This window comes from Geotrypetes seraphini, chromosome 10 (genome assembly GCF_902459505.1).
Source record: "Geotrypetes seraphini chromosome 10, aGeoSer1.1, whole genome shotgun sequence".
Classification (NCBI taxonomy): Eukaryota; Metazoa; Chordata; class Amphibia; order Gymnophiona; family Dermophiidae; genus Geotrypetes; species Geotrypetes seraphini.
The window spans coordinates 125,997,617-126,018,058 of NC_047093.1; the positions used below are offsets into that span (position 1 = coordinate 125,997,617).

Below are 20,442 nucleotides of genomic sequence, written 5' to 3' on the forward strand. Positions count from 1 at the left end.
TGGCTTTGGTGGTATATAAGAATAAAGTTAACTTTAATTTTTGGTGGTCAAATTTATGTTTAATTTATAGATTTGAAAAAATGAACGTGGATCTCCTGGGTCATCCTAAGAGATTTAAGTTAATCTGGGGCCCTTTGATATCTTTTATGGATGCGTTGTAATTGTTTTTTGTTCCTGTTGGTATATTGCACACACGCCCAGGGGGAAGGAGGGTGGGAGAGGGATATTTACATCATGGTTTCATTCTATTGCGAAATATTGGTTGGGTGTTTTTTTTTTGTTGTAGGGATTTTGATTGATTGTAAATGCATATATGATTAATATTATTTGTATAGATACTGTACTGCATTTTTGTTAACTTTAGAAAATCAATAAATATTAAAAAAAAAAAAAAAAATGTAGCATGCTCTTAAGCATGCAGCAGAAGGACATGAAACTAAATAGGTTGTTCATATTGAAAGAAACATACTTAAAATACTCTCCAGTGATGACTGTATTGTTGTACCTGATTACTTCTCTGACTTAGTAACCTACCCTTTTTGTATCTTAAAAAGGTGGTTAGCTTAGTTCCACGTGTGGAACTGTGATGATTCAGCTGCCTTAAGGAATATGATTAGTGTAGGGGAGAACCAAATCATAAATTTGGAAGTAGATATTTCTAAATATGTAATCGGTGCTGCTAACTTGAAACACAGACAAAGTACTTGGAGCACAGTATTAGAGAGTTGCGCGGGGACAGAAATCCCACCTATCCCCGCCAGGTTCCTCTCCGTCCCCACAAGGAATTACCTCCATCCCCGCCCGTCCCCATAAAAAGCAGCAATTACTTCTGACAGGATCATCAATTCCACAGTTTCTTTTGTGTTTGCGCTGCTGTTTTCCTTGTGGAATCTCTTTGGTGGAACCCTTTTTTTGTTTTCTGTTCAGGTAATTAACTTATAAACCCCCTCTTTTACTAAGGCTGACGTGTCCATTATATTATATGGACGAACCCTGCTTCTAAAGCCTTCCGTCCCCGTGGGAGTCCCGTGGGCCAGAGGGGGGGGGGTCCCCGTGGGAGTCCCATGGGCCAGAGGGAGTTCTGTGGGTTAGGGGGGGATTCCCGCGGGACCCACGAGATTCCCGCAATTCCCGTTCCCGTGCAGACCTCTACACAGTATCCTACACATGCTGGTCCAAATAAGAGGAAAATGAGCCAGAGTTGGTGCATTTCATTTTAAAGGTGGTAGATTATTACATTTCTGCTTAGTGCCTGCTAGGTATTTCCAGAGATTTTACCTGCCTGGGATCATTTTTCCAAAAACATTCAGGACTGACCAGGTTAATAAGTGTTGTAAATAAAAAGAAATAGTTTATGGCATTAAAAAAAAAATCTTTTAACTAAATTGGTGATATATGAAGGAAGACAGAAAGGAGTGTCCTGGATGAGTGATCAGGTTTTTGGAATGGCGATTGGGATGTGTTCTTTGCAGTGTGGGCAGCTGTAACTTGAGAAATTTGGATGAGCCTATTTATCTTTTCAACCATATCTCTTACAATGCGACTATTTTTGGGCAGTTTTATAAATGGCTTCCTTCTTTTTCTTTCTATCATCTGGTTAGCATGCATTCGTTGAGTTTCTTACAGACTGTGTTGATTTGCTTCTAGTAAACAAAGCAATTCAGACTCAGTTGACCGAGATGGAAGGATCGAAGACTAAAATAGTGAAGGAACTGGAGGAGAAAATTGGCAAACTGGAGAAGGAGCTGGTGAATGCGAATGAATTGCTTTCTGCCACTAAACGCAAAGGTAATATTTCTAACTTGTGTTTAGTTGGGCCTGAGCCACTAACCCTCTCTTGCCTTTCTTTAGCAGAGCCAAATCCAATAAAATTGTTTGATGGTAGTATCTTCTTGTGTTTAGGCTGGTTTTTCACCCTCAGGAAGTTCTGCAATTCTAGGATGCTGTCGTGACAAGAGCAATATGTTCTCTTGAATTGCTTTTGAGATCTTTTTGAGCGCCCATAGGCAGCTTGCTTTTTGCCAGATGGACATATTAAACATAAGAATGCCCCTTAGAAAAAGAGCTCTTGAGAAAAAAAATGTATGCTTGTAATATTTCCAAGTATAAATAAATCATGGGGAGAAAATCAAAAGATAAGGTTATCAGGCCGCTGTATCGGGCCATGGTACACCCCCACCTGGAATACTGCATCCAGCACTAGTCGCCGTACATGAAGAAGGACATAGTACTACTTGAAAGGGTCCAGAGAAGAGCAACTAAAATGGTTAAGGGGATGGAGGAGTTGCCGTACAGTGAGAAATTAGAGAAACTGGGCCTCTTCTCCCTTTAAAAGAGGAGACTGAGAGGGAACATGATCAAAACATTCAAAATAATGAAGGGAATAGACTTTAGTAGATAAAGACAGGTTGTTCACCCTCTCCAAGGAAGAGAGAACGAGAAAGGGGATAGATTCCGTACAAACGTAAGGAAGTTCTTCTTCACCCAGAGAGTGGTAGAAAACTGGAACGCTCTTCCGGAGGCTGTTAAAGAGGAAAACATCCTCCAGGAAGTTCCGGGCCAGCCAGACAGCAATTGGCTGGCCCACAACTTCATCTCCGACGTCAGAATTGACATCGGGGAGAGGAATGCTGGTCGGTCCGATGCTACTGCAGGGAGAGCTTGGGGCGGCGGTGGGGGACGTCGGGGAGAGGAAGGCTGATCGGCCCAGTATATCGGGACGGCAACACAAGTCTATCACGGAGCTCGGGATGAGCTCTGCGATCGACTCGCATTGCCTTTCCGATCTACCAGTCGATCGCGATCAACGTATTGGGCATCCCTGGTCTAAACGTTTGCTTCTGCAAAGATCTGCTTCATAATCTTTGAGCCATTCACTTGGCACATGCCTCATTTTGTTTTCAAAATACAGTGCGCAGTAAGTTTTATTTTCATGCCATAGGCTTTTTTTTTCTAAGTGGAAAAATTACAGTTTAATGAAAGTACTACTATTTGGATAAACCAGAATAATGTAAAGATTTGACATCATTTTGTATTGTAAATTAGAATATCGATATTTCTGTAGCTGGTTTCAAAATGCCAGCGTATTCTTTATTAGTTTGTTAGATGACAGCACTTTATGCTTTTTTTCTTTGTACCCATATTGCTTGAATGATACCACTGAAGTGGACCATAGCTTGCTGGTTTTCTTATAAACCCAGAAAAAATGATTAGTCTATATTTGGGTTAGGGTGGGAAACAGGTATAATATGGTCATGGAAATATTGATAATATGGGGGGGATAGGTATTTGTTATAAATTCTTTATTCATTTTAAATCATAAACAAGTGTGCAATAATATATCCATTAAATTTCAATGTAACACTTGAAAATCTTAATCATATCATCAAGAACAAAAGAATATATCCCCACCCCCCACCCTACTGAAATTAAAATTCATGAATCATTTTCAAACACAATAAGTGTACAGAAATACAATCATTATACTTTCAATACAACACTTAAATATCTTTCCAAATCATCTAAATAAAATATTTGTTATATTTATATGAACATGTGTTTGTAATTACAAGTGATTTTGTGAAAATTGTCGTATTATTTTTTAAGTACACTTGTTGTAAGAATTAAAAAGGAATAAAGAATTAAAAAAAAAAAAATTGATTTATGATGTATGCCAATATGCAGTCAAAATGTAGTGTAACTAGCACTGCCATCCAACAGGAGCAATGTTGTCTGAGGAAGAACTGGCGGCCATGTCTCCAACTGCTGCAGCTGTAGCCAAGGTGGTGAAACCTGGAATGAAATTAACTGAGGTAGGCACCATCTCCGTCCTCCGTTTTATGTAGAACTGAATTCCTTGCTTTCATGCTTGATCCCGCCCATGCAAGGTACACCTTTAAAATTATTTCTACACTTTTTTTGTGTGTAAAAAAAAAATGATCCAAAGATGAGCAAAATATGTTAATTTTCACATCATGGTTGATATCATCTGATGGAGCCCCACACAGAAACTTTATTCTAGTACCAAATTACAGAACGTTTGAGACAGTTCAACAAAATATATATGCTTTATTTCCCACCTGCTGCTGTCGTACAGATATGATGCTTAAATTTGGAAAACAAAGTATAAATATCAAAATAGCATTGACAGGTTTTTTTAGGATCGATGATAGAAACATGGAACCTTGCAAGACTTGGTTAAGGTTCATCCTGATTAATCAAGCAGGTTTCTGAGATCCTTTTCCTCTCTGTCGATCACTTAGGGCCTCGTCTATTAAACTGCGCTAGCAATTTCTACCGCGGGGAGTTTAATAGAAGAGGGGGTTAGTGTATGGAGAAAGTTTCATATTTTCCCTCTCACCATCTTTTTTGAATGGTAGAGTTGTACTGAGTTCCTCAGTGATCACCCCACTCCTTGAGAATGGCTTGGCATTTGAGTACCAGTAACGTTCTTGCTAGAAAAATGCACTGCGTGTTTGTATCCAGCTGTTCTCAAAGAACTCCTGTTCAAGAGAAGAGAACTACAGTAGTTTGTTTCAAAAGATGATGAAGTCTTGAGTTGGTTTTGGTTTCGCGTCTTATCTTAAAAATAAATGATGTTAGAAAATCCGGTAGCCTTGACATATGATACTATATTATTTGGAACAACAATGAGAGCAAGAAGTCAAATCTCAACAAGTAATAACAAACTTCTATTTATTTTAACTGGAATAGCAATACAACAAATCACATTCAATTGGAAAAGGCATGACAGGTTAAATTACACTTTCTGGTGGAATTCTGTTTGCCATATATACAAAATGGAGCTCACCATAGCAACACAAAAAGGATATATTAATAAATTTCAAAAAATCTGGAGACCATTAACAGAATTTTGTAAAGAACAATAATTTTCCCATGTTTAGAATTTGATTAGAAGGGAAAGGGGGAACATATTTTTGAATTTATGTATTATTGATTGAAAGGGAGGGGGAGGGATGGGATATTATTATTATAATCAATAAGAAATATGTAATTTTAGAATTCTGATATATTAATTGCATCTATTTAAAAAAAAAAAAGTTTTAAATAATTCATCAATATATAAGCTTATCAAGTGTGTATATATAAGTTTGTATAAAGAATATGTAATTCACTTGTTGTAACATAAGAAAATGAATAAAAATTATTTGAAAAATAAAAATAAAAAAAATAAATGCATAAATTAAAAAAAAATGCAGAGTTATCCGTAATTGTAGTCTGCATCCTTTAGTTGAATATCAAATAAAACAAGCAGCAACACATTTGGATTATTAAGTGATCCTCCTTAAAGCATGACTGATTCAATAACGAGACTTTTGGAGGCCTTAGCTGTGCACGTGTGAAAATGGAGCCGCTTCTATGTAACTTCAAGCTCAGATGTTTTTCTTGTTTCCTATACTCAGCTGTACAATGCCTATGTAGAAGCACAGGATCAGTTATTGCTGGAAAAGCTGGAGAATAAGAGGGTGAACCAGTACTTGGATGAGATTGTGAAAGAAGTGGAGGCCAAGGCACCGATTTTGAAGCGCCAGCGTGAGGAGTATGAACGCATGCAGAAATCTGTAGCAAGTCTCTCGGCTAAACTGGAGCAAGCCATGCGGGTGAGTTAGAAAAGTGTAGAGCTATATGATTTGAGAAGTATGGGTTATGGTTTTCCGGCATTTGGGAAAAATTTGTGTTGACAGATATGTGCATGAAATTGGTGTAAGAACTGGCTTCTAGTTGAACCTAAGGTATTCAGACTTCCTTTTATGTTGGCCAACTTGGTATTGCCTAAAAAGTAAAAATGACTTCACAATCCAGTCCTTTTTAATGTGCGTTTGGATTGCAGATAAACAAGAGTCCATATATCCTCCTCAGTTATTCCTTCTGCAAGCGAAAAGGTGTGTTTTGCTCTGCTCTGTTTTCTCTTTATCGTTTTTGTTTTCTCTGTGGATTTTTGAAGTTCTTCAGTGGCTTCAGTGCTCGTAAGTCCCCTGCTCGGGCATATGCCGCCAGAGAAAGGACACTGTCCTGCATGGGAGAACTGCTGCTCCCACGACAATCTTGAGTTCCTGTGGAGCCAGCCTGCTTTGGGTCCCTTCAGGAGCTCAGGGTCCGTCCCCCTGAGAGCGACTTATCTGCTGATTCGGTCAGAGTCTTGAGTGCAGGCTGTAAGAGCCCTAGGGGTATCGAAGCCGGCTGCCTAATTTCTCCCCCTGTCGCTATGTGAGGAATCCTGGGGTTGGGAGTTTGTGGCTGTGGTCCATTCAGCCAGCAGCACAAGATTTCCTTTGGTTGAGAATCTGAGCAATTTTCAGAGGCAGAAATCCTTTTCCTGCAGCCAGGCTAATTCAGACAAACAGGCACCTGAAGTCACAGTGAGTATTCCTATTATTCCCTATAGGGAACATTGGAGGGGGAGTCAAAAAATTTTAATTTTACTGGTTTCTGGGGTTAGTACTCTGCTATATTTTTGCATGTAGCTCCAATGGCTCATGTTTGGCGCAATTTTTGATAGCAGCCATCTTGGATTGTTAGCGATCTGATTTTAAACTCTTTTTTCTTCAAAACCACTCGTTTTGACTGCCTCTGATGGATGCTCCAGGTCTTTCTAGCCCTGGATCCTGAGTTGGTTACGCAGAGTTACCGGTTGAAGAGCGGCCATGTTTCACGTGCCATGGGACACAGGAGAAAGGGGCAAGAGCTTCAGGTTCAGCCCCCAGTCAGTCCTCCAAGACTCTGGAACCCCCCCCAAAATCTGTGGAAAAGGACGAGATCCTGTTCAGATGATCTAAGCCAGGGGTGTCCATTGTCGGTCCTCGAGGGCCGCAGTCCAATCGGATTTTCAGGATTTCCCCAATGAATATACATGAGGTCTATTTGCATGCACTGCTTTCATTGTATGCTAATAGATCTCATGCATATTCATTGGGGAAATTCTGAAAACCCGACTGGATTGCGGCCCTCGAGGACCGACATTGGACACCCCTGATCTAAGCAGTGATGGAGCAAATCACAAGCGCGTTGTGGGGGATATCATCTCTTCTTCTCCAGTCTGGAGTTACACAAGAAGCCTCAGGTCTCCCAGCTTCTCGGATCTTGTCAGCCTGTTATGGAAAGCCTTTTTCCAGTGTAATAGGTGAGACATTCTAGACAAGTGGGTTGTATTCCAATGGCATGTGCCGTATGCAGAAGGAATCCACTCTGGATTTTTTTCTGTGACTCTCCTGTACTTCACTGAAAGTTGTAGCACTACCTGCAGTTTTTGTCTTCTGCACGCATGCCTGAAGGACTGTTTCTGTTCTGCTTGTCCCTTTTTCTTATTTTATTCGGTGTTTTTGTCCCCTTTTCAGGATTTCTTTGTGCTCGGAGCGATTCTTAAGCTCTGTCTGCGTTGAGAACACACAGACCAGCCTTCAGCTGACAGGCCGATCGATCCCAGTGGATACCTCTTAGCCAGTCTGCATTAATTTCTTAGGAGCTCGGGGCCATCCCTTCGTTTTTCCTCCTACTGCCAAACTGAGGTTCGAGCGCAGGCTGTTAGGCATACCTAGGAGACTCAGCGGTGTCTCGCAGGTCACCGGTTGCATTTTTTTTGCCTCCGCCCTTTCGTGTCAGTCCGCGAGGGTAGAGATATGGTCAGGCGCCGTGCCTACCCTGGCAGCCAGAAGATCAGTGGCGAAGAGGCATTCCCAGCATGAGACAGTGATTCTCTGATTCCAGCTACTTTAAGAGGGCTGAGGCAGGCTACAGCACATTTCCACCATAGGTCTCAAGGAGTAAGGCTGTCGCAGCCTGTGAGGTGGATTGGAGGGTGTTTGTGTCTGAATTTGGCAGTCTTAAAAGTTTCTGCATGTCCCCCTGTGTTCCCCACCTGAAAAAAAACCAAAATCGTTGTTTTTGTGACTTACTATATATGAAAAATATTGCTATTTTGGCGCAAATTTCTTAGCAGCGGCCATCTTGGATTTTTAGCGATCTTTTTTTTCAAAGCTCCCTGCTTTCCAAAACTGCAATTTCTGCCTCAAAACTTGTTAGGGTGGAGTTCTTGGACTCTCCTATTGTGAATTGTTGCCAGTATTGTGCAAATTTAGCACCTGAGGAACTTCCTTGCACTACATGCTGTGTGGTATAGCCGAGAGGGGTGGCAGTGCAAATCTTAGCGTCCTTCCTGACTGAGCAGAGGACAGAACGCTTGGCTAACCCGTTGTGGTGGCTGCCTCTGTTCGGGGCTCAACAGGGCTGAAGGTTCCACTCCTCTACTTACTCATCTCCATTGGTTGCCTGTTAGTCTCAGAATTAAGTACAAAATCCTGATATTGGACCATAAATTCTTTCCCTCCGAGGCTCTGTCATATCTTACCTCATCAATTATTCCTTACACCCTGGTTTGTTCGCTTTGCGGTCTGGATTCTAGGTTTCGCCCGATCAGAATCTACTAGGCACTCAACCTTTTCCTTTCGGAATCCCTCACTCTGGAATACTCTGCCAGATATTATATGCTCAGAACAATCATTTAAGCAAGAGAACAGGACACCTCGCCTTCAAGAAGAAACAGACAAACCAAAACAAGGTAAGTGAGGTGGCATTCCCATACGCCGAAACAGGGATCTTTGTTGGGATCAGACTTGCATTTCCTGTTGAAAAGACACCTCCCTTGCCAGAACAATCATTTACCCATTTAAAATCATTGCTTATAAAACTCATTTCTTTTCTTCATCTGGTATATAAAAAGGCCATTGATTTTAATAAGTACAGTTTGTTGGCTAAAATTTGGGTTTCTAAATAGCAACATTTTTGTTTTTGTTAAAGGAAATTCAGAGGTTACAAGATGATACTGATAAAGCTCATAAACACTCATCTGTGCTGGAAAGAGAAAACCAGAGACTGGATTTACAAGTGAAAGACCTTTCACAGCAGGTAAGAAAAACATAAGCAGATCGAAGGTCTATCAAGGCCAGGATCCTGTTTCAAACGGTGGCTAATCCAGTTTGCAAGTATCTAGCAAGATCCCAAAAAAGTAAAACAGATTTTATGCAGCTTATCCTTTTTTTCCCCCAAGTTCATCTTAATAATGGCTTATGAACTTTTCTTTTAGGAACGTGACTAAACATTTTTTAAACACTGATAAACTGACTGCTTTTACCACATTTTCTGGAAATGAATTCCAGTTTAATTACGCAGTGAGTGAAAAAATATTTTCTCCCAATTTGTTTTAAATTTACTACTACTTTTTAAATTTTTTTCATAATCTTTATTCATTTTTACATCTTACAACAAGTGTATCAATAAATTGACAATTGAAATTAAGTACATCACTTGAATTTCTTTCATATTTAACAGTAATACATAAAATTCAACCCCTTCCCTCCCACCCTTACCATAACATATGTAATATTTTTTTAAAACATATACAATAAGTGAAATACAGAGTAAATTAATCATTTTACAATATAGACATCACTTAAAATTCTCAAAAATTCATACTTATTAATACCCTCCCCTCACCCACCAAAACTTTTCCAACCATTTTTCAACCCGTTGCAGTTGTCTCTAGAGGTATGAAGGAGTAGCCTAATGGTTAGAACAGCGGGCTGAGAGGAGGAAAACGAGGGTTCAAATCCCACTTCCCCAATAATGATGCTGCTCACAACTTTGAGTAAGATATCTCACCCTCTTCGGGTGCCAACCTAAATTCAGCTACAGCAGACATATCCCTGTCCCTGGAGGGCCTACGATGTAATTCACCTTGATCTACCACTGAAAAGATTTGAACTTAATACAAACTCAAAAAAAAAACCAACAAAGACCAGTTACTAATTATAGGGAATATAATTACATTGGTTCATAAGAGCAGTCAAGTTCTGCTGGCATTTTCATGATGGACCCGGTGTCTGAGAATTGCTGCTATTGCTAGCAAGCCTTCTAGAATGATCCGGTTTTTGGTCTTTTCATGTTGCAAACATTTCGGATTTTACTCGGGTACCTTGCATAGTGTTGAAACTAGCCAGATAGTTCATTTCTTTGTTTATACATAGGATAAATCTTTATATGTCATTACTGGTATCTAGGATGTAGCCTGGGCAGGAACAACTGGACAGACTGAATGGATGGAAAGGATTGTCTTTCTGATGTTTATATCTGGAAAGGTTACACTCTGAGGAATAATGGAAGCATCTGGTGTCTTAACCAGGAATATAAACTATGTTTGTTTGTTTTTTACTTTAGATACAAGTGCTTTTGATGGAGCTAGAAGAGGCCAGGGGAAATCATGTCCTCCGTGATGAAGAAGTGAGTTCTGCTGATATAAGTAGCTCTTCAGAAGTGATAACCCAGCACCTGGTCACGTTCCGAAACATCGAAGAGTTGCAGCAGCAGAACCAGCGCCTCCTGCTGACTCTAAGAGAGCTGGGGGAAGCAAAAGAGAAGGAAGAAGAGGAAACCACAGCAGCTAAGTAAGTAAAGACTAGAAGCTGGTTTTGTGATTTAAGGTTGGAATATGCTAAAGGGGCATAGTTATGTGTCTCAAGAAAATGTTTGATCCCAGGTGGTGAAATCATCTGACAGCTTAAAGGTGATTTAGATTTGTCTCTAGGGGATGAGTCTTTTGAGAATAAACCTGGAAAGGAAAAAGCCATATTGCTTTTCAGTTTGGATCAGCTAAAGCGAGAAGAAAGCTATGGGGCATTTCTATACTTTTTATACTATTTATTCAAACTTTTTGCCTGTTTTTTAGGGTAAAAGTTCAGTTTTAAGTATAATGTGGGGGGTTACAACCCCCCAAACCCCCCACAATGCCAGCGCAGTGTCTGTTAAGTAAAGTGGGGGGGTTCCCCCCCCCCACATCCCCCGTCGGAACCCTTTAAAATAGTGCTTTTCTTCGGCGTGCTGTTAACCTTGCGCTCAGTTGTCGGTGCGCCGTTGTCTCGTGCGATTTAGTCCCGTCACCCATTGAATGATATATACCACATTGGAAGATGAGCATGTGAAGGATTCCCTTATGCTGAATGTTTTTTTCCCATACGAGAGACAATGGGGCCCTGTGAAATGTATTGGCATAGTTTTCAGTTTAGTACAGTCAAACCTTGGTTTGCGAGTAACGCAGTTTGTGAGTGTTTTTGCAAGATCTTGCAAATCGTGCCTTGCAAACCGAGTGTCGACTCAATTTGCGATCCCCCACCCCCGAGAACCGTCATCGCCCGCCCAAACCCCAACCCATACCGCGATCTGGCACCGGCACACAGCACCAACCCACAGGTCGTGCCGGTGCCAAAAGAGCCTGCTGCTTGCCGCTGATCTCTGCTGGGCTGGGCCTTGAGCATCTGCGCATGCTCAAGGCCTTCTGGCTCCCGCTCTCTCTGAGATTCTAATGAGATTCTCGGAGAGAGCAGGAACCAGAAGGCCTTGATTATGTGCAGATGCTGAAGGTCCAGCCCAGCAGAGATTAGTGGCAAGTGGCAGGCTTTTCCGGCATCGGCACATCCTATGGTTTGGTGCTGCGTGCCAGATCTGGGTTTGGGTGGGCGGGCGATGCCGGTTCTCGGGGGTGGGGGTGGAAGCGTGCCAGTGGCCTCAGGGGTGGGGGGTCTTTTTGGGATGTGATGGGGTAGGGTGAAAGTGAGCAGTGCCGGTGGCCTCGTGGAGGGAGGGGTCTGTTTTTGGGATGTGGAACCAATCATCCGAGTTTCCCTTACATCCTATGGGGAAACTCGCTTTGATATACGAGCACTTTGGTTTACGAGCATGCTTCTGGAACAAATTATGCTCGCAAACCAAGGTTCCACTTGTGTTGGGAGTGTGTGTTTTTTTCCACCAGTTTTTGTTTAAGATTAGGTGGCTGTCAGAAGGCCAGCATGGGTGGAGCTGGGAATATTTTTCATTAATTAATCCTCCTCTATTAACGGTTGTAGGTCTTTTTATAATTTTTGTTTTTCCGTCTCTAGTTGTAAGTTATCACCAGGGGGATTCTTTATGTGGTTTTTTAGACTTTGTAGGTTTCTGCTGAGTTTTTCAAGAGAAGAGGTGATTTTAGAGTTGTATCCTTTTTTGTTTAAAAGATTTAGTCACGGTTTTGAGGTGTTTGTGTCAGAGCAAATGCGGTGGTATCATGTGGCTTGGCTCTGTATGTGAGGGGTGGAGATAGCTGCATCTATAGGTTTCCTGTAAATAAATATTTGTATATAGCTATTGTTGTTAGAATCCGTAGGGTCAATAAAAATAGTTAATATTGATTAAAGAAATGTCAATTTTGCATGAGGTAAACCTCTTTATAGTTTATAAATCTTTCCTTTTGGCTAAATCTTAATAATAATATTGTAATTTACAGCTAAATGAAACTATTTTATTTTACTTTTGTGATTAAGATAAACATACCGAGGACCTCAAAATAGTACCTTGCGGGCCACATGTGGCCCCCGGGCCGCGAGTTTGAGACCACTGGTCTAAATCATAAAAATATCAGTGTATCGATAGTATTTTAAGGGGTTTGTCTGATATGTATCCAGACATGTCTCTTCCAGTTGTTCCATGAAGAGGTTTGCATATATTGTGGTGCCATCCTGGTGCTCATAGCAGTGCCTATGATTTGCAGATATCATTGTTGAAGTGGAAATAGTTGTGAATTAGAATGAATTTGATTAATGTTGTAATAGCTGCTGGTGAAGAGATTTGTAGCAATCCATATGTCTTTCTTTTTCTCCACAATATTTTCATGTGATATGCTTTCATTGATGGGGTTTTCTGGAAGGATTCCAAACATTTTTTTTAAGAATGTCCTTGCATTTAAGTAGCAGTTGCCTTTTGTTGAAACAAAGTACTGTGTATGTAGTTTTATTGTTTTTTATTGTTGTTTTTTTTTTTAAACCTCCATGTAATTTTAATTAGAAAAGGTGAGCTATAAAGATTTTCTAGTGTTTGAACTGCAATATGACAAATGACAAAAATTGTAAACATTTTATTTCATGTCGTTTCACTGTACCACCATTTCTTGGAGGGGTCAAGAAAGTTACAAGAAATAGAAGAATGAAAAGATAGACAGAACCCTGAAGCCGTCGGCACAATGCGCGGCAGCGGCAAAGAAGGCAAATAGAATGTTGGGCATGATAAAGAAAGGAATCTCGAGTAGATCGGAGAAAGTTATAATGCCGCTTTATAGGGCAATGGTCAGACCACACTTGGAATACTGCGTCCAACATTGGTCTCCCTACCTAAAGAAGGATATAAAACTGCTGGAGAGGGTGCAGAGACGAGCGACAAAACTGGTCAAGGGTATGGAGAGACTGGAATATGAGGATAGACTTATAACACTAGGATTGTTCTCCCTTGAGAAAAGGAGACTGCGTGGGGATATGATCGAGACCTTCAAAATACTGAAAGGAATCGACAAAATAGAGCAGAGAAGATTATTTACATTGTCCAATTTGACACGGACTAGAGGACATGAAATGAAGCTAAGGGGGGACAGATTCAGGACTAATGTCAGGAAGTTCTGCTTCACTCAGAGAGTGGTTGACACCTGGAATGCCCTCCCAGAGGAGATTATTGCGGAATCGACCGTCCTAGGCTTCAAGAGCAAACTAGATGCATATCTCCTTAAGAGAGGCATATAAAGATATGGTGGACTATAAATTACGCCAGGTGTACACCTGGCAGGGCCTCCGCGTGTGCGGATCACCGGACTTGATGGACCGAAGGTCTGATCCGGAGATGGCAGTTCTTATGTTCTTATGTTCTAGATCTTTAAAACAGGGCACGGACGGGACAAGAAAGTGTCTGAAGCAGAATGTTCTAGACAGTGATGTAACTGCACTTTTTCTAACAAAAGAATGCTTTTTGCTCTGCCTTGTATTCTTGGCCACAGAGTTTCGGAGCTGCAGGTTGAACTGGAGAAATCCCTCGTTGAGCTTCAGCAGCTGCGTGAAGCACGCAGACACCAGACACAGTTGGCAGAGTCTATTGTACGCCAGCGTGATATGTACCGAATACTGCTGGCTCAGACAACGGGAGTGAATGTTCCAGTGCAAGGTGTGGATTTGAAAGAAAATCATGGCTAATAGGGACATACTGGGGGGAGGGGAGGTTAGTTTAATGAAAAAGTATATTATTTGTTGCTTACTTGATTACTCTTCTATTTGCATACATACAATATATACTGTATATGGAAGTTTCTTGGTAATTTGCTTAAGTTCTATAAGACCAGTCCAGAGCAAATAGGTTATAATCATCTACCAACAGATGGAAACGCAGACAATTGACTTCTGACCCCCCTGCCCCTATATAGGACACTGTATAGCTCTAATTAGATAAGTAGTATTGTAACAAAGCACATGCAAAAAATTTGCCCTTCCAAAACAATTTTCCCCTCAGGGTGGGAAGAGGGTAAAAATAAACAAACCACTGGAGAGACCTTCAGGAAAAGAAGAGAACAGAGCCATAGTCAACCAGAACTGGGAAAGACTCTAGACAGGTCTGGTAGAACACAAGGAAAGAGAATTGGGTAAGAAATCTTTTCTTCCTAATCATTTACCAGACCAGTCTACAATGAATGGTATATATCAAAATACGGACTATCCTTGTCCTGAGTACTGCTACCCCCAAAGGCAGCATCCTCTCTGGTGAGAACATCCAACCTATAGTGTTAGCAAATGAATGTACTGATAACTATATCCCTGCTGTACAGATATATGTGGGTAAATCTTTGAGCTTTGGCCCACAAAAGTTGCCGTTCCCCTAATAGAATGGTCTCTCAAGTCTTTAGTGTGGTGGTCTCAAACTCGTGACCTGCCAGGTACTATTTTGAGGCCCTCGATATGTTTATCATAATCACAAAAGTAAAATAAAACAGTTTCTTGATCATATGTCTCTTTAGCTATAAATTACAGTATTATTAAGACTTAACCAAAAGGAAAGATTTATAAACTAGAAAGTTTTACCTCATGCAAAATTGTCATGTTTTTAATAAGACATTAACTATTTTTTTCTGAGGTCCTCCAAGTACCTACAAATCCAAAATGTGGCCCTGCAAAGGGTTTGAGTTGATTAAGATTGGGAGCTTGGGCCAATGATTGAGATATTGACCTGCAATACATACTAGCAGTCAACTGCCTGAATATAGGTCTCTGAGGCCCATCTCCTCTGCTAAAACTAGTACTTTTTGTGCTAATTTTTTGGGTGTTTTTTGCTTCTACTCTGAAGAAAGCCACAGCATGATGGCTGAAATGACTCCACTTATTCAGATGTGGCAAGACCCACCACCACAACAATCATGTTGCCAGCTATGGAAGCCTAAGAGAATAGAATAAAAAAAATTAAATTACTCCCACTTCTCCAAAATTCTGGATAAGATCCTTTTTCTTCCAATTTTTAATTGTTCAAAACAACTGCTTTTAAGAAGCAACCCCCCTTCCCCTTTTTGCTCTCTCCCTTCCTACCTCACTTTTATTTTTATTATAACTTCGATGTAATTTTGAATCTTCCCCTCTCCCAGTGCCTATTGTACCTACTTTGTCCGTATCTTTGTCTGGTTTTTATGTTTCCCTATTTTTATTATTGCATTTTTTTAAACTCTAATTTTAGCAATTGTAAACCGTCAAGATATTTGTTTGATGGTCGGTCTATCAAATTATAAATAAACTTGGATCTGGTAGGCAGATATGAACTGTACTACTTGTGGCGCTTGACTGATCTGGCTGAGCTGTTGAAAGACCAATGCCACTTACAATCCCTTCCCATCCTTGGATTCCTTTCTCGCATTTTGGGGGGGGCTGCAGCTGCCTTGGCACATACCACCTCTCCCCAGGGCAGCAGGAAGGACTGTCTTAGTTTCCTGCCCTGTTTCCACTCTGTTCATCTCCTTCCACCGGTGTGTTCCACCATTTTTCTGTTTTGTTTCTCAAACCTTATAAGGGCTTGAGAGCAGCAGGAGGTGAAAGGAGAAAGAAGGGACGCTGGGACCTAGACTCTTCCAGAGTTTCCCCCAAGGGCAGACAGGATTTGAATATTCCTTGCCTACCCAGAATGAATTCAACATTAGAGTCCAGAGCATGCTGCATCTATAACTGTCTACCATTTGCTGGAGATGAATACTGATCTGTTTGGAGATATGTGGTGTCCTATATAGGGCAGGAGCTCTTGACCATGTGTTCTGTCGTCTCCTACTGGTAGAATGATATAACTTAATCTGGGCTGGTAGACAACTAGGAAATATGTACTTACTGATATAAATAAATGTGCTTTTCTTTTTTTTTTTTGTTATTCCATGGGGAGGGGAAGAGAGATGGGGAGCATTCTGTGTACTACTGTCTTATTCGTTCGAGTCCATCCAAGAGCTGCTGTAGGAACTTGGAGATTGTCTGTTGAGCTCAAGATGATCAAATGCCTCCTGCGAAACAGTGGCATCTTGTAATGCCATGAACTAGTATTTATACTCTTTAATGTATTTTACAAACATTACAGGCATGTCACTAGATGAGATTTCGCTGACTTCAACTTCAAGGCGCTCTTCAGGTGCATCGCAGTCTGTGTCAACCCCTGTGCCTGTCCCAGTGGCAGAGTCCGTGGAAGCAGTGGAAGCCAAAGCGGCACTGAAACAGGTAAAGAGAAGTACCAAGAGAGGGGACAGGGAACAGTAAAGCAATTTACACAACGCTAAAGGAAATCGAAGATGAAATGGGGCCTGAGGTGGAGTTGGTATGAAAACTAGGGCTGCCCAGATAATGCTTAAGAGGCAAATTCCCAAAGAAAAGATCCATTGCTTGTTGCTCACTCACAGGGATAAATGGCTTGGTAGACTGCTATAGTTCTTACAAATGGGTTATATACCTCACTGCTACCAGCAGGTGGAGACTGAGAACAACTTACAGGCTAACAGAAAGAAAATTAGCAGGTAAGAACCTAATTTCTCCTTTTAACCAATTGATTTGCAGATTGCATTTCCTTCATTTATGGGCTCTCTCTGGAAGGTCATGTCATGGTTCAGTGTCCAGGCCCTGTCTCCATTGTTAGCCCACTTGAGGAGATTTGCAAGGCTGCAATGTGGTCTTCAGTCCACACGTTCACTTATTATTAACTTGAGTAAGATTCCCGACACAACAATTCATTCGGTCACACAGTTCTGAAGCATTTGTTTGTTGTCTAGACTCCAACTTCACCTTCTAGGCCCATTTTTGTTCGGTTCCAGGCTGCACCTTCGCAACAGCATTTGTATGTAAGTTGTAGGTTGATTGGTTTATTGTAAGCCTGTATTAACCTTGAATTGTTTTTGATGAGCCTGGTAGCTAGGGGTTCCTATTCATGAAAATATCATGTCCTGCTTGTCCTGGGAGAAAGTGAAGTTGCTCATATGTAACAGGTATTCTCTAAGGACAGCAGGACATAGATTCTCACATCCCCTTCTGCCTCCCTAAGGAATTGAATTCCTTCAGCTTTTTTTTTTTTTTTTTTTTACACTGCTGGTCCCATGTGCTCACATCGACCAGGAAGACACCTACGCCTGTGTGGTTCGGGTGCTGCCAAAAGGCAAAGATAATTTTTTTTGAACTCTGGGTAGCATCCACGACAGAGCTATGTCGGATGACATCACTCATTTGTTCGGTGAGGACAGCGGAACACCTGCTACAGGTGTGTAACTTCACTGTTTCCCCCAGGCCCTTTTGAATGGGTGTGCTGTCTGGTTTATTTTGCTGACCCCCCCTGGCTAACGTAATCTGATGAATCAATATGACCGAATCAGATACAATGTCATGTGCATCTCTCCCTCTCTTCCATTCTTCTCTGCCCCTCTACTTGCAGTCCAGGATTGCCCTCCTTACTTGCCATCCCCTCCCCCCATTTTACTTTAAAAGTATTCTGTTTCTAGAGATTGCCAGAAACAGTAGCAATTTCACACATGCTGCCTGCAGCAGAGCCTTTCCTCTTTTATATCCTGCCCATGCAGAAACAGGAAGTTGCATTAGAAGGAAAGCTCTGTGGCTGGCCATGGGCAGTGTATGTGAATTGCTGCTGGCAGCCTCTAAAAGTAAAGTTTTTTATTTTACATAGAGCTTTATGGACCCCTACACGTTTACATAGAATTGATAGCTCTAAGTCTAATAGATGCTGGCATTGTCATCTCGAAGCAGGGACATTAGATCATCTTTTATTTTATTGTCCATTCATATTAATATTTTGGAAATCAATTTGGCCCCAAATTAATAGGATGTTAGAAAATCCGGTAGCCTTGACATATGATACGATTTTGTTTGGTACTGCAATGAGAGCTCGAAGTCAAATTTCGTCAAATAACAATAAACTTTTATTTATATTGACTGGAGTAGCAGTTCAACAAATTACACATAACTGGAAAAATTGTGACAGATTAAACTATAATTTTTGGTGGAACTCAGTTTGCCATATATATAAGATGGAGCGTACATTTGCAACAGAAAAAGGGTATATAGATAAGTTCAAGAAGATTTGGGGACCATTAACAGATTTTTGTAATGACTGATTTTAATTTTTCCCATATTAAGACAATGGTTAAAGGAGGGAGATTTTATTCTCTTTGTCATAAATTATAAATAATTTATCATAATAGATGTTATTCTTATGTGACAATAACAAAATAAAGGGAGGGAAGAGGTTTCATAATTTACATAATAATTGATAATTGATAAAATCATTACAGTTTATATGATATGTAAAATCATAATATGGATAATATGACATGTTTTATATAAAGTACATTATAGAAATATCAAGTGTATTGTTAAAATAATTGTATGAAAATTTATGACACTTGTTGTTATATGAAAAAATCAATAAAAAACTTAAAACATAAAAGTAAAGTTTGATGGTATAGTGGGAGAGAAGGGGAGACACAGGTGGGTTTAGTTTTATCATGTCAGCTCATCAGGGCAAGTCAGTGAGATCAGCCAGGCAGTGAGTGTGATCCTGCAGAAAGCCCTGAGGAAAACACTGCTCACGAGTCCAGCTCACCCACTGGTAAAGGCAGCATCTGCTATCGGCACACTTTTGACACTTTTAAGTAAATATACGATCTGTTTTGTTTATCAGCTACAAGAAGTCTTTGAAAACTACAAGAAAGAAAAAGCAGAAAACGACAAAGTACAGAATAATCAGAATGAAAAGCTACAGGAGCAAGTGACAGATTTGCGGTCTCAGAACACCAAAATTGCCACACAGCTCGAGTTTGCTTCCAAACGGTAAGGTCCCAGGGTCAAAAGCAATTGCGGTTTAGGATTCCAGATTACATTACTGAGCTGCTTCCCATCTATTCTTACTTTATAGATTAAAGACTAAGATACAGTTATCTGTTGAAGCATTTATGTGGTAGGACTGTCAGTTTGACACAGCATGATTTTACTTGTAGGATGTATTGTCTTTATATTTGGTATGTTTTTGAAAAACACCTAGGTTTAGGTGATGTAGAAATTTTTTAAAGGAAATAAATACTAAGTAATGCTATTTGGGAAATTAAATGCAATCGGTTTTCAAGTCTGCTGTTCCACCCAGGAAGCGATTTAGTCACGTAACTGTCTTTTGTAGTTTGCTTTTTAAAAAATTTTTTGTCGTCTTTTTTTTTTTTTTTTGTCTTTTTTAATTTTTTTTAAATTTCTTTATTCAGTTTTGCACATTGCAACAAGTGTATCAGAAAAATTCATATGATCTTATAAATACACACTTGATTTTCCTTCATGTAACACTTTAAATACAACATATCATTCTTATATTCATATTTTATAATAATTTAAATATTATGTAATACATTTAATATGTATAACAATTTTTTGTCTAAATTTCCAAGTCCAGATACAAATAATGTGATTTAGCAGAACAAATATAAATTGAAGATATTCACAAATAAGATACTAGGAGCCAACGAGGAAGCACAGCGGCATTAAAACTCCATAACATTTCCATGTTTATGCACATTGGAGTGTCGCATCTGATGGCTCATTGATGTATAAAGCTTGAATGAATGGTATTGGATTTGCTCACAAGATTATTTGGAAATTTATATGTCTGGTTTAATTTGTTGGGGTCAGCAAACATATAGAGGCAAAATATAATATGCACATACCGTATATACTCGAATATAAGTTGATCCGACTATAAGCCAAGACTCCCCTTTTCTCCCAAAAGGAGGAAAATGGTTGTCTCGAATATAAGTCGGGTGGCTTAATATTCAAGTCCCCTGCCCTGTGAGGCTCTGCACCCAGCTCCCTTTCTGCCAGGCATTGCACCCAGGCCTCCCTTCCTGTCGGGCGTTGCACCCAGGTATTCCACCCATTGCACCCTTTCTGTCAGGCATTGCACCCTTCCTTCCCTCCCCCATCAGACTCTGCACCCTCTCTCCCAGGCTCTGCACCCTGCCCCACTCCCTGCCCTAACCTCATACCTCTACCGCCGATCCCCGGTGGCGGTGCAGCGTGCAGGAGCAAA

At 40.5% G+C, this 20,442-nt stretch overlaps 1 protein-coding gene across 2 annotated transcripts in view; it reads left to right on the plus strand.

The window, feature by feature from the left end:
* Positions 1-20,442, plus strand: part of TPR (translocated promoter region, nuclear basket protein) — a 133,600-nt gene that overhangs the window by 24,131 nt on the left and 89,027 nt on the right. For both annotated transcript variants that reach the window (XM_033961292.1, XM_033961293.1), the window contains exons 10-17: positions 1,648-1,788; positions 3,721-3,812; positions 5,424-5,621; positions 8,815-8,922; positions 10,231-10,457; positions 13,862-14,025; positions 16,456-16,592; positions 19,054-19,202. In XM_033961292.1, the coding sequence (XP_033817183.1) occupies positions 1,648-1,788; positions 3,721-3,812; positions 5,424-5,621; positions 8,815-8,922; positions 10,231-10,457; positions 13,862-14,025; positions 16,456-16,592; positions 19,054-19,202 (1,216 nt within the window). The remainder of the gene's footprint in view (positions 1-1,647; positions 1,789-3,720; positions 3,813-5,423; positions 5,622-8,814; positions 8,923-10,230; positions 10,458-13,861; positions 14,026-16,455; positions 16,593-19,053; positions 19,203-20,442) is intronic.